The sequence below is a fragment of the Gadus morhua genome, chromosome 3 (genome assembly GCF_902167405.1).
Source record: "Gadus morhua chromosome 3, gadMor3.0, whole genome shotgun sequence".
Taxonomy (NCBI): Eukaryota; Metazoa; Chordata; class Actinopteri; order Gadiformes; family Gadidae; genus Gadus; species Gadus morhua.
Genome location: NC_044050.1, coordinates 16,477,427 through 16,491,066, shown reverse-complemented (window position 1 = coordinate 16,491,066; position 13,640 = coordinate 16,477,427). Strand labels below are relative to the sequence as shown.

The window sequence follows — 13,640 nt, the reverse complement described above, 5'->3', positions numbered from 1 at the left end:
TCAGGGTATTAATATGTGATTTAATTACGACTTAACTTCAATCCTTCAATGCTTCAATTATATAACAACTCCTTTTCTCCTCCTTACTTTTTTTCCAGGACCTATCCCAGGGGCTATGGCAGCGGCAGCACAAGCGGCTCCATCGCCACACCGCCTTGGAGTCCACCAGCAGCAGCAGCTGCACCAGCAGCACGCCAAGATCCTCCCCCCATACCCAGGATCCCCACACCCGGCCGGCTATCCAGGCTTCCCTATCCATTCTGGGTCCTATCCGAGCACTTCAACGGCAGGTGGCATGTACCCCACGCCGACACCAACTAGCCCTTACCCGTCTCCACTTCATGTTCAAAACGCCTACATGAATGGGGCGAACTCCCCTTACCCCGGCTATCAGTGTAACGGAGGAATGCCCCTGGATAATTATCACCCTTATTATGCATCAAACCCAAAGCCCCTCGATATGTATCGGCAACAGAGGCCCGCGCTTTACCCAGAGCAGCAGTACGGTGTACATCAACGCTATCCGCCAAGGTATGGAGAACCAGGTTTACAGGTTAATGGATATAATGCCTGCAGCATGAGGCCAGGTGTTCATCCCATGGGCACTTACCCCCCCTATGGACCTAATGGAGCAACAAATGCACATCTTATGGATGCCCTCTCAAGAGCCCCCTCAACACACCCTGGGCTGAACTATGAAGCTGCCATGAAAAATGGCAATCAGTTCGGAGGATACGCAAATCCATACCTCCCTCAGAATCCACAAATGTTCCCCCCTGGCCAAGATCCGTTCCGTATGCCGATCAAGCAGGAAATGGGCCTTCCAGGCCCACAGGTGCTTCCCTCTGCATTAGGTAGCGAATGTCACACTCCGCAGGCACAATTTGGAGTTCCCAATGGAAACCTGCAAGGTGTGACCATCAAACAGGAGCCTGGGACCCCAACCACGCCCACCACCCCACAGAAACCCGAGATGTGGTCAAACAACGAGCACAACTTCTTGGACCCGGATATTGGTGGCGTGGCGGTGGCCCCGAGCCACGGTTCCATCCTGATTGAGTGCGCAAAACGGGAACTCCATGCGACGACGCCGGTTAAAAACCCAGACCGCAACCACCCAACACGCATTTCTCTCGTCTTCTACCAGCACAAAAACATGAATGAGGCAAAGCACGGGTTGGCTCTGTGGGAAGCAAAGATGGCAGAGAAAGCTCGAGAGAAGGAAGAAGACGCAGAGAGGAACGGGGGTGAGGTTACCCCAAGTAAAAGCGGCGGAAAGAAAGCGGTCAAACGTGAGCACCCGGAGACTGATCCACCCCGGGAGCCTACTTACAAGCGTTTCATCCAGACACTCATGGAGAGCTCTATGTCCAGCACTACCAACACCTATGTCAGTACAACCCCATACGCCTTCACAAAGGTCACCGGGCCCTACAGTCAATTTATGTAGGACAAGGAAAGGATACCAAGGAATAAGACATTATATTCCTACAAATAGGTGCTATATTTATTAGGGATGACATACAAGAGCCCTAAGCACCACTGGTCTGATAAATAACACAGCTCATTTTCCACAGAGGAACAGTGTTAGAAGAAATGTGAACTTCAGATCAGTTAAGATGGAAAGCAGTCTCTCGACAAATCTTTCACCTCTCTATAAAGCAAGCTTTACTCGTAAGTTGACCCAACATAATATTTATTTTTGTTCAACTACTTTTTGCAAGATACACACGGTCAAAACGCTGGTGCTGTCAGTCTGATACAAAAGGACTTGTTTATACTGGAAACAAAGTTTCTTTTTTATGAACTATGACTATTTTTCTTAAAATATATTCACTTGGAAATAAAACCTTGGCAAAAAAACAGTGATTTTGTGATAAGCCTAACTTATGTTAAAGAATACCTAATAATGCTTTCTTTAATCAAAATGCTTTTTCACGATTGTGGTACCACTTTATACGAGTGGCAGCAACTAAAATTATGTTTAAGTATTCAGAAAACAGAATCATTATCAAATCATCAGCAACTTGATTACTCTACAAAATCTTTATTATCAGAGCACTTTTGATAACAAGATAAATGCAACAGCATCAAAACTGAATTGTTAAGTTTGTGCTTATTATATTGTTACATTACAATAGTTACTTCCTAATGATTTTCACAGGTAAATGACAATATGCATTAGAAAAAGGATCATGAATAAATATGATCTGTCGAACCGAGAAAACTGACTTACATTTGCATTTTATTGGTGCTTCTTTCACTATTCTATGTCCTTTATACTGTCCATTTTTTATTGAGCCATCCTTATGGTGCTTTTCTTTTTTTTTCATGAGAAAAAAAATCGATACACAATTCTGTCGTTGGCTGTTTCCGGGTTGCTGGCCATAGGTTCACTGAACAGATCTGATGTGAATTATTAGTCCTGTGACTGTTGCATTCACTAAAAATGTTTTGTTCATACACTGAGGAACATGAGGCAGGGTTAGTTCAGTGGTGCTGGTGTTTCAGAAGGCAGCTGGCATGCTGTGGGGGTCTTTAAATATTGTAAACCAACTGTAAGATACAAAAAAGTTTGTACAGTAAATTAATTTTCAAATGTATGCTTAAGATTTTAATGTTGTCAAGAAGTAGTCTGACTTTTTTTTTTCATTTGATGTATTTTATGCGTTGAAACTGTTTTTATTTCATATGGTGCTATTTTACATAGTAGTTACATAATGTGAGACTCATGAGGCTGATGAATGATATACAGTATCTACCTGTCATATACCTCAGAACATGCTTGGCAATAGGATAACATAACAAAGGTTTATTTTAGTCGATTATCCTTCCTCGATTACTCAAAAACTTTCACACTCGCTGAATATTCAGGTTACCAACAGGCCGAGAAGTTTATTTCTTTCCCATTTTTGTTATCAAACTGCTAGAAAGAATTACTTAAACTTGAAGCTTTGATGTTACTACAAATCAGGGACATTTTCAACTAAGTACGTCTAAACCTCCATCTTGATTCAGTTTGTCTTTTTCACCTCATTCAGGGACTTGCCTTCAGAATCCTATTCGAAAGTCTTGAAGCCATACCCAAAACTAAATTTATTTTGTAAGTAAAAAAAAGATAAGTTATTTTATAGTTAGTTGGCTGGTTGAAATCTTATAAAATAAAATCGTCATTTGAATTGAATATGCACTGAGTAGACTAAAGGGAAAGTATGACACTTACTTGTGAGAAGTAATGTAGTTTTATTTTGCTAAAAAAGCAAGGCCAGGGCAGTTATTATAGTAGTTGCACGCCATTGTGCTTGGGTATAGTTCAAATTTATTTATAACCACTAAGCAATTGTACAATGATAATTTTGCCCCAATTATTTGATTTAATTGATGTGATGTATAATGTTATGAGTTATGTATGAGTGACCCCAATCTTTAACATATATTCTATCAATTTCTTAAAGCACTTAATTTCTTTTTCAGGAAAAAAATGTAATAAAAGAATTACTTTATTTAAAATAGATTGTAAATGTGTTAAGGAAAAATAATTTATGTCACATTGTATATACCATGCATTTGTATTACACAAATACAACTCACTCTTTGTTGATATTGTAGGTTCATGTAGTTTTGTCAAATATACTAATACATCAAGTACCAATCCTAAAGTAAACATGGTTTCTTTATTGTTTGAGTTAACAGAAAACCCCAGTCAGATAAATCTAGACAGTTTTTGTACATACTAAACTCCATTGCCACAGCAATTTTTTACAGTTATACAATCCGGTTAGCAAAAACCTTCAAAATGTGTATTTGTACCTTTCCCATTTTGTAGAGAAATTATAAAGTTATTATGTTGTACAGGACCCAGCTGAAGTAGCAAGTTGAGTAAGACAAGGTGATTTATAGCGGGTTTTAGCATAGCCATACTCAAGGATCAACATTACTTGAATGACTTTCAGAGCTTAATTTACGAATAAAAAGGTGCTAAGCCCTGACGTTATGCTAGCAGTTGATAAACAGAGGTTTGCAATTAGACACTAAAAGAGGTTAAAAAAACTGCAAATTCCTGTTTGTTTTTTTCAAAGGCTTCCCTAGATTTCCTGAAGTATGGTATGCTAAAAATGGAATTAAAAAGGTTAGATACTGTAAGTAATGTAATGTACTGAACGCAGTTTATTTGAAAGCTGTTCATTATATCATTCCTGTTATTGCTAAGATGTGGGTGTTTTTAATAAAGGTTATATTTATTTAATGCACTTTGATTCGTTTCTCAATTTAATACATGCCGTCCTTGATTTATGTCTTCTTCCAATGGTAAGGTAAGTTTTAAGTAAAACGGGGAAAAGAACATAATGTTTATAGCATATGATTATTTATTCTTTCAAATCAATAATATATTTTCTCAGTACAAAATAAACATGGTCTTAATAAAATAAAAAGCTAGATTGAGTGCGATCGGTCACATGACATAAGCTTAACATACAACCGTAGTTGCTGCACTGACTTTTTAGAAAGTGGAAATGATTACAAGATTTGAGCCAAAAGAATACACAAATTTTATGAAAGTGAAATCAAAAGTAGCCTTGTGATTAACAGAATTATTTTGTAAACATCATTAAAACAAATATATACCATGTATTCTGCAAGCCTAAAATATAGTTTAAAACAAAATATTCAACGGTTATTTTACCTTTCAACCGTATAATTACATGGTTTTGAAAAAGGGCATTTCAAAATGTCATTATATTGTCCTATATTAAATGTTGGCGACCAAAGCAGAGACCATAGCCTCTCTGTATAAGTGCAGACAGAGTGCTTACAAAATGAGTGGAGAATGGGAAGGTCTTAAGTGGACCATAGGTTTTGTTGTTTTGGCACCATCTTGAGGAAGTCAGATCCCCTTTAGAGAAAATGCCACTTGTCCACTGTGCAAGGGAATACATGTATAAAAAGGCACAAACAAGCATGAATAAAGTAAAGAAAAAAATTATAGGTTTTCAGCTTCAAAGAAAATGTTAAATATGGTTTAACCTTATAAACAACATACGTTTTATTATTTTTAGTAGGTGTACTTTTTTTCAATATAAAAGTGAAAAAAAAAAAAAAAATGCGCATAACGACTAATATATGAGTAATATGAGTAATACACAGCCAGTTGGACGAGTATATTGGGCATAATGCAAAATATTATTATTAGGAGAGCGAGCTCCATCAGTACCGTCGCATCATGGTTAAGCCTCTAGAAAATACATTATGACTTTCCCAAGCGACAATTCAAACAATTCAAAATATGGTCCACAAAGAATTCAGCAGACGATTCACACAACTATTAGTAGTAAAATAGTAAAATAATCTTGTTTGTTGTAAACTATGATCTATGTTAGATCATGTAGTATTGGTCTCCTGCACGTTCCACGCACTAGATTAAAACAGAGGGGCGACAGGGCTTTTGCTGTGGCTGCCCCCCGCCTTTGGAATGAACTGCCGCCTTCAACTCCTTCCGTCACCATTTTTTAATCAAGGCTCAAAAAACACCTCTTCTCCTTGGCCTTTCCTCCCCTGTTGCGATATGTTGTTTATTTTTATGTTTTTCATGTACTGTCTATTGCCGCTTTTCCACCGCACATGTAGCTCGACTCGACTCGACACGGGAGCAGCACGGGTCGTTTTCCACCGCAAATAGTTCCTCCTGGACGTGGGCGGGGTCGGCGGCGCGAAAGGGCCGTGACGTATTTTTGTACACGACGCAAACAACACCTACGCAACCCACACATGGACAGAACCCACATAACAACAATGGAGGACATCGATGCGATGGTATTCGTGTTCGTATTATTAGCTGGCATGTTGAAGAAGTTGAAGAGGTGGAATAGGTTGGCTGCGGTGCTGCTATGGCTGTTACCAGCATGGTTGCCATGTCGCTCTCGTGACTTCGTCACACTCTCTGGCCAATCAGTGGCCGGCCGTCTGCGGACGTCACCTTTCAGCATCGGCTCAGCTCGCTTGGAACCTAGAGCGAGGCGGTACTAAAAAAAGCAGCCACTTCAGGTACCAGATACCATGTTTTCGCGGTGGAAACGCCAAAAATGCGAGCTGAGTCGAGTCGAGTCGAGCTGGTACCATGCAGTGGAAAAGCGGCATATGTATGTGGTATGTGTTATTTTATATGCCTTTTTGCACCATGTGCGGCACTTTGGCAAGTGAAAACTGTTTTTGAATGTGCCTCATAAATACATTTTACTTACTTTACTGAAGTGTATTTGCTTCAGCGACTGACAGGGACTGTGTTACTGGGTGTCAAGTGTGCAGTTATTATATACTCTTGACGTTATCTTGTGAATAACTAACTAATCATCTACCTTTAGTAGTTACCGCTAACAGACATGGCTTCTCTTTTGCAGTATTATATAATACATTTTAAATGGTTCAACTTTTGAGTGTTTTCTGTAAACTTACCCCCAGGAGACAAAGGAAGGGCGTTACTCAACGCAGGAGCCTAAGAAAGGAACAAGGATAAATGTTACTGAATACAACATGAAAAGGGGCTGGTGGTACGATTTGAGAGAAGAAAGAAAGCAGCAGAAGATTTTGAAAATAAACAACCCTCTTCCCCCCCCCCCCCCCCGGCCCACCTTTTCTCCCCTCCAAATGCATCTCTGCCATTGAGAAGTGTTGTATTCTTACACCTTTGGTGGAGTTATGATAACGCCGTATGTGCGAATGTGATTGAAATGCAAGATGGATTTGCGAACCAATAAGAGAAGAGGAGATTCCCTGATTGGTACGGATTGAACCAGGAGTCTAAATTTGGCGCAGTCTGAGTCAACAAGAAAATATATTCTCAAAGCAACTATCTTCACGGCTGGCTTTGGTTTTTCTTACAAATAACACTCAAGATTATAGCTCGTAAATCTTACCCAGAGCATTTTTCAGGACACATGAATACATGCGTCCTTAAAGATGCTGTTTATAAAAATATGTAATGCATTCATCTTACCGATTCAACCACATTTCTGGCGTCCTCCGAACTGCACGTGAAGGGGCTCTCACAGACAGAAGTGTTTTTACTGTTATCCATGAAAACAAATAATGAATGAACTACCACAAAGTTGTTGACATGCATTCATCAAGTTCCATTCACATATCATGCATTTATAACAAGGATACATATTCCATGCATATTAATCTAAATAGAAATACATATATATGCCTACACTCACCATTCTATCTCTCCACTGTTGGTGCTTTTCTGCATGAGAGCTTTCCAGTGCTCGTGAGTGGATTTAATTACCTCCATGGCAAAATCCTTAACAAAATGTCCAATAATCGAGAACGGTTCAAACACATATGTACTTCATTTTGTTGCATACAATCCTCACGCCATTTAACATTTCTGCCCAAATGAATGCTTAAAAAGAGCCTATGAATCAATGATATTGAATCTAAATTCAACAGTTGTTACCTTGTCTTTAAAGTGTCCTTTGAAGGCAAACTGGTTTTCGGGCTTTCCGTCTGGCACCTTGTATTTTCTGAACCAGTCGACAGTGGCTTCTAAATGACCAGGCTTCTGTTTGCGAACATCGTCTATACCTAACACACACACACACACACACACACACACACACACACACACACACACACACACACACACACACACACACACACACACACACACACACACACACACACACACACACACACACACACACACACGCCAAGCAGGTATTCGAATCGCAATTCAGCATTCAAATTTTTCGGTATGAAATATAAACATGAACTTGACCTACTATTCAGGTTTTGGGCATCTGGGTCATCAGCGTTGACAGCGATGACCTTCCAGTCGGTTTCTCCCTCGTCAATCATGGCCAAGACGCCAAGGACTTTGACCTGGATGACCTGGCCTGGCACACACACCTGATGTAGCACATGAACAAGAGTAGCCTGATGAGTAGGGGGCGTGGAGCGGTGGCACCGTTGTGTTCAGTTAGGAAACCCGTTCTGTGTGCAGCTCGTACCAGGGAGCCCACGTCGCACACATCTATGGGGTCGTTGTCTCCACAGCACTTTGTGTCTTTGTCTGTGTGTTCGGGGTCCTCCCATGTCTGTCAAAACACACCTGCCTTTAGAACAAACAACCCCGACACAATGATAACTTGCCAAGAGGGGGCAGTATGGGTGGATGAAATTTCAAACCATATAAAATGAGTTGAATAAAGCTCAGCCAGGCTGAGCTGTTCAAAAGAAATACGTTTCCGAGAATTATGTTTAATCATTCAATATTTCACGTTAATAACTTTTGAGCTTCAACTGTCACACAAAGAGCTTCCATGTAGAGCATACACTGCCCTTGATTTAAAAGCTTCCTCCACTACGATGAGTCTTTCGTGACATTAAAAACCTGAATAGTAAATTAGGGTGTCCCCTACCTGTGGGAGCGCCCCGTAGTTCCATATGTAGCCCTTGTGTGGAAAGACATTAGCCACGTAGCGCAGTGCTCCTTTCTTCACGTCCTGTTTGATTGGGTTTAGCACCTCTTTCGTAGCAATCTGGGCGGACAAAGGAGCAGAAATAGAGCCTGACTATTTTTACAAATCCTTGGAATTCGATGATAAGAGTTTGAAATATGAGGCGGGAGTACGAATTCCGAGCAAGGATGGGGACTGTGTTTAAGGCAGTTGGATAAATCTGAATTCTAAATGCAGAGCAACATCTTAATAAGTCGCAAGGGAAGGAGGGATGTTTTTTCCACTGTTTGCAATGCAGCCCAAGCATTCACTTCCGAATCAAAATGAAGTGCTCGGTTCCCATTGTATGCAAGTATGTAGAATGAGATTGAACACGTATTTCACATTTTCCCCACATAGCCAGTCCATTGCAACTGGTGGGTCAAAGCAACAAAGAAATGCAAAGTTCGATCCAAAATTTCCCACCATGCTCATGACCAAGAATAATAACTGCACCCCTCTCAGTCTCGGTCTCCAATTAAATGGGCACGCGCAGTGGCATTTAAGAACAGAATAAATCTTGTGGATTATTCCTTTCAACTCACTAAATGGGATGAGTTGAACACATGGTTAATTTACATCTCAAGGACAATTTCAACACTTAATTAGAAGGTTTTAGCAATCCGGCCAAATCCTTGAAGGGCAAAATTTCATTTACCTCCATTTTTGCGTTTGACCATCGAGGTACCTCGACAACCATGTTGAAAAGCACCTGAAATGGAAAAATTAATGAAAACAATTAATGTTAATAGTTATATATAAAAAAAAAAGAATAATAATAAACAAATGCTCGACTAGCTAGGCATTACCTCATTCTCCCCCTTCTTCATTTTCTTTGGTGGCACATCACTGTCCTAGAACAAGGCAAAAAGAAGGACAAATTGTTGAATTTCAGTGTATCTAATTTATGTTTATTAACGTTATGCCATAATAAACTAAGCAGTTTAAATGCTAAATTCAAATGCTAAATCCAGTGGTTTATCAGTCACCTTCTCCACCTCTGCATGAAGTGGAATGTCATGGAACGGTGAGATGTATTTTCCATCGGATGTTTCTGGAAGAAAATATATACATAGAAACGCAGTTAGGTTCCTTTGCCTAGAATAAAAGCTAATTGATTTTCTTATTTAGGAAATAAATAAACAATGTTAAATGTTTGACTGTCAATTAATTATCTCAAGACATTAAAATACACAAAACTATAAGTTAGCCTTGTGTGTCCTTATGCTTTCTCCTCTGGTCTTGCAAGTGTTATCTTATCTCATCTGTGTATTTACTTTATGAGTAGAATGTGGAGTGCATGTAATTAAATCATACAGCCTAATATTATTTAGCATTATCCCGTTTGGGTCAACTCACATGCATTCTCCTCCCAAATAGCTCGTTTTTAATGAACTTGTCCAAAGGCAGCGCATTACAGAAACGAGCTGTCGTTTGACCCACCCATCCCAATGTTTTGACTGACAGCTTCTTGCAGCAAATTTACTAAACGGTACACGTGACCGAGAAAGTGTTTTAGAGCCTGGATAAACCCAAAGGAGTCAACGGCCTGATACAAGTCGAAAACGACTCAACAGCGCTTATCTACTAAACGGCATTCAACATTTACAATCGAGTCATTACGGTCTCGTTAGCAATGATTCAACAAGCGAACGTTTCCTTGACCTCCATATCGACCACCTCGCTGACTCCCCTTGTACAGACATATATGGCGGGTAAAAATGCCGTTATACACAAACGACACACATTTTCTATCCACTGTTCCCACCGTGATTTATAAGACTTACTAAAATAAATCCTGTAGCTTTGAGAGTTCGGTTGTCCTCTCGCCTCCGTTTCATAATGCAACATTTTTCTGGAATATAGTACTGCTGGTTGCCTGACCAACCTGCTCGGAGTGGCAGACTGTGGGCTAAAGCATTTCACTACGTTTCCCAGCGAGGAGCGCACAAGTGCTCTCATTGTAGCCGCTCAGGTTCACGAACTCTCCTTCCAAACGCGAGTTTCGCGTAAAACGCGAATCTACGGAATCCACGAAGGACCATTGAGTAGCAGTATCAAACATCCGGTATGATTTTCAAAATAAAAAGACATACCGGCACTTTCCAAAGTAAGCGTCATTTTGGTTAATTGACTAACGTTTAATAACACAAATTACTAAATAGAAAACAGTTGTACTGTTTACTTAAAGTAAGTCCTCAATTGAGGTACATGTCTGAACTCTTACATTAAAAGCAGAGCGTTTATGAGGACGGGTTCGCCGTGGGGGCAGCTAGTCGTTGCCGTCGTTACTGCTGACGTCAGTATGCTTCACTGTCACATGTTTCATGAGCACACTGCCACCTTTGTTTACCTTTTTATTATATTTCATGATCTTTATCAAACCTACATGCATCCATTATTAGTAGGGATTTAACAGTAGTAGTATTACTGGTGGAAATAGTAGCAGTAGTAGAGGTGGGATTTTTAAAAACTGTCTAAATGGCCTTTGTAAAGTCTAAAAGAATACTTAACTGTAGATTGGCGATCATGTTTCCCAAATTCAATTTAGAAAAGCAACAAACTCAAACACCAGGGACTTTTTTAAGCTGCCCAAGCAGGTTAAATTGTATGAACATCTAACATAATTTGAACATTGATAGTAAAACCTGCAGTCAATAATGAGATCAAAGTCCTGTATCCATTCTACCAAAAACAAACAGGAGTGCCAGCTGTCCCCAGGCCTTACGTATTGCTGCTGTTTACCTTGAGGTATATTCAAACAATATCTATACATATTAACACCAACATAATAGCCACACCAGCACACCACACTCTGATGTGTATAGTCACACTGTTATCGGAGTGCTTTGATGTAATGCTAAGATGGAGCTCATTCATGCATCATAAAGCATTGCCTTCATGTCCTTAAATATTTAAGATGGTTGGATATTTCGATATGACTTGATTTCATGAACTCATGTCACGAAATACTCTCATGTCACGAAATATATATATATATATATATATATATATATATATATATATATATATATATATATATATATATATATATATATAATACAATTCGTTTAACAAATACTTTTTTATGCATGTATCAAATTGTCGTTCTAGTCCTATAAAACAGAATAATAGAGAGCTATATGGGGGTCTCAAACAGGTATTTGATGAACACAACTCCAGGGTGATCAGGAAACATAATATGAGGCCCTATTGTCTGTGCTCTGTCAGGGAGGAGAATGTTACCATTGTCATTGCTCCAGGTGAGAACTTAAGTGTCAGGTTGCCATGCCCACAAACACTGATGTCACCCTGGTGTTAATAAATTACCAGGCTCATCAAAGGATATGGGATGTAGTAAGAAATCGCTTGAATATGGAGCAGCAGGTTATGGGAAATATTAACCTTCAAGTGTGTAGTGTAGCATATCAAATGGGTTAAACTTCTTTGCTCTAATAAGTAACACAGATAGAGGTGACTGTTAAAAAGGTGTTAAGTTTTTCTGATGAATGATTTTGGGACTATGCATCTAACTACCGGTATTACATATCTTCTGCTATATATTTAACAGTCACCTCCATTTGAAGTATAATCAATGCAGTAACGTCATGTAATTGATTAACGGAAAATAAACAATATGTGTGTAATTGGATCGTTCCTATGGCTACATTTTTTGATCTAGCTTGGTGGACAAGACAAATTGCATTATATCCCTGATTATCCCTGGTTTGTATGATATAATTATCTGAGATCTATCTATATAATCATCTATTTACTTTGTAATGTATCATTTGTATGTTTGTTAAAGTGTATTTTAAGCTGGGCCACCATAATATTGCAGGAGACTTACATGAATATAATGTCAAACCTATAGGTCCTATCCCTGAATACCATGGCCATCAAGGGCTCCAAGATGACACAACCTCTCATCACACTCACACCCCTCCCATTAACCACAAAGACGAGCACACGCAAAAACAAACACAAACACAATTCATACGCACAAACAAACACAATTCACACAGGCAATTTAGGATTGTTAATGAGTCTCCACGTCTTGGAGTAGACATCGATCACCTGAGCCCACCTGGGTTAGGTCTTTAGGGATACAACACTATATATTGCGATGTCACCCGGATAGCAAAGTATATAAGTAAATGTTAATATAATAGTGGAGGCTGTTGACTACAAATTGGGGAGGACAGGAGGCACTATTTATTATGTATACAGAGCCTTCATTCAGCCAATTTATCCTGATCTAAATGAACAAAGTAGTCAACATTCTTGATGATCTCACAATATATTCTGTAAAAGACACACAATACATTCATTGTGTTGAAGTTGTAAAAGTCACTCAGGGGAGTGTCGGCAAATTTATGTCTTTTTAAACTAGTAACAAATTAATATGAGACCACTATGCTCTGCATACTTTTTTTTTATAAACGCACTGATGTTAGGGGTTGCAAACACTTTTAAGGGAATGAGTGACAAGAGACAGTCACAGAGAGCAAGGAGCTCATTGAAACTTTAAATGTTATTTAAAATAGTTTTTGCATGATAAAATTGTAAAAACTGTTGCATATATATAATATATGCATATAGTTCGTCTTTGGACTAAATGCAACAAAAAAAAAATTGCTAAAAGTGTCGTCATCATACCGACAACCATTGTTTGATTATAATGGTAGCATCAGCATTTCAAGAGAATTGCACTTTGGAATGCTGCCTTTCAGGCCTAATCAGTTCCATCTGTGCGGTGGTCATACAGATTGCCAGCCGATGGAAATATGTCGACAACCCAGTGGCACTTGTTCATTATCGTTTGACTAACTTAATAGGTATGTGCTATACATTTTAATGAACACACATGTTAACAATGTGTGCGTGCTTGGTCTGATCTTTTAGATTTTACTTTGTGTAGTGACCGGAGGAAACACACATGATACACAGTTAATCACTTAATGTGCCAGGTGGACATCTCATCATATTGGATGTACCTAAACATTAACAATAAACTTTCATTATAGGGTTTAGGGCATTATCTCATTGCATAACATGCAAATGTTTCCTCCTGCAGTATTTCGACGCGTAACATCTCACTCACATGCTGATTTCTGTCTTGCAAGACAAAACGGTTTAGAA

At 39.2% G+C, this 13,640-nt stretch overlaps 2 protein-coding genes across 5 annotated transcripts in view; one reads left to right on the top strand and one right to left on the bottom strand.

Annotated features, from left to right (window-relative positions):
• Positions 1 to 4,250, top strand: part of tet2 (tet methylcytosine dioxygenase 2) — a 27,343-nt gene extending 23,093 nt beyond the window's left edge. For both annotated transcript variants that reach the window (XM_030352122.1, XM_030352121.1), the window contains exon 10: positions 99 to 4,250. In XM_030352122.1, the coding sequence (XP_030207982.1) occupies positions 99 to 1,450 (1,352 nt within the window). In that variant the 3' untranslated portion in view covers positions 1,451 to 4,250. The remainder of the gene's footprint in view (positions 1 to 98) is intronic.
• Positions 3,656 to 13,640, bottom strand: part of ppa2 (inorganic pyrophosphatase 2) — a 10,361-nt gene continuing 376 nt past the window's right edge. The window contains exons 1-12 of one of the 3 annotated variants that reach the window (XM_030352127.1): positions 10,286 to 10,552; positions 9,488 to 9,552; positions 9,308 to 9,352; positions 9,157 to 9,210; positions 8,421 to 8,540; positions 8,010 to 8,096; positions 7,782 to 7,908; positions 7,457 to 7,584; positions 7,215 to 7,300; positions 6,992 to 7,061; positions 6,451 to 6,490; positions 3,656 to 4,919 (exon numbers count right to left, since the gene is read on the bottom strand). In XM_030352127.1, the coding sequence (XP_030207987.1) occupies positions 4,897 to 4,919; positions 6,451 to 6,490; positions 6,992 to 7,061; positions 7,215 to 7,300; positions 7,457 to 7,584; positions 7,782 to 7,908; positions 8,010 to 8,096; positions 8,421 to 8,540; positions 9,157 to 9,210; positions 9,308 to 9,352; positions 9,488 to 9,552; positions 10,286 to 10,460 (1,020 nt within the window). In that variant the 5' untranslated portion in view covers positions 10,461 to 10,552 and the 3' untranslated portion in view covers positions 3,656 to 4,896. Of the gene's footprint in view, positions 4,920 to 5,059; positions 6,021 to 6,450; positions 6,491 to 6,991; positions 7,062 to 7,214; positions 7,301 to 7,456; positions 7,585 to 7,781; positions 7,909 to 8,009; positions 8,097 to 8,420; positions 8,541 to 9,156; positions 9,211 to 9,307; positions 9,353 to 9,487; positions 9,553 to 10,285; positions 10,553 to 13,640 lie in introns of those variants that run through there. The other 2 variants (XM_030352126.1, XM_030352128.1) reach the window with 2 other exon arrangements.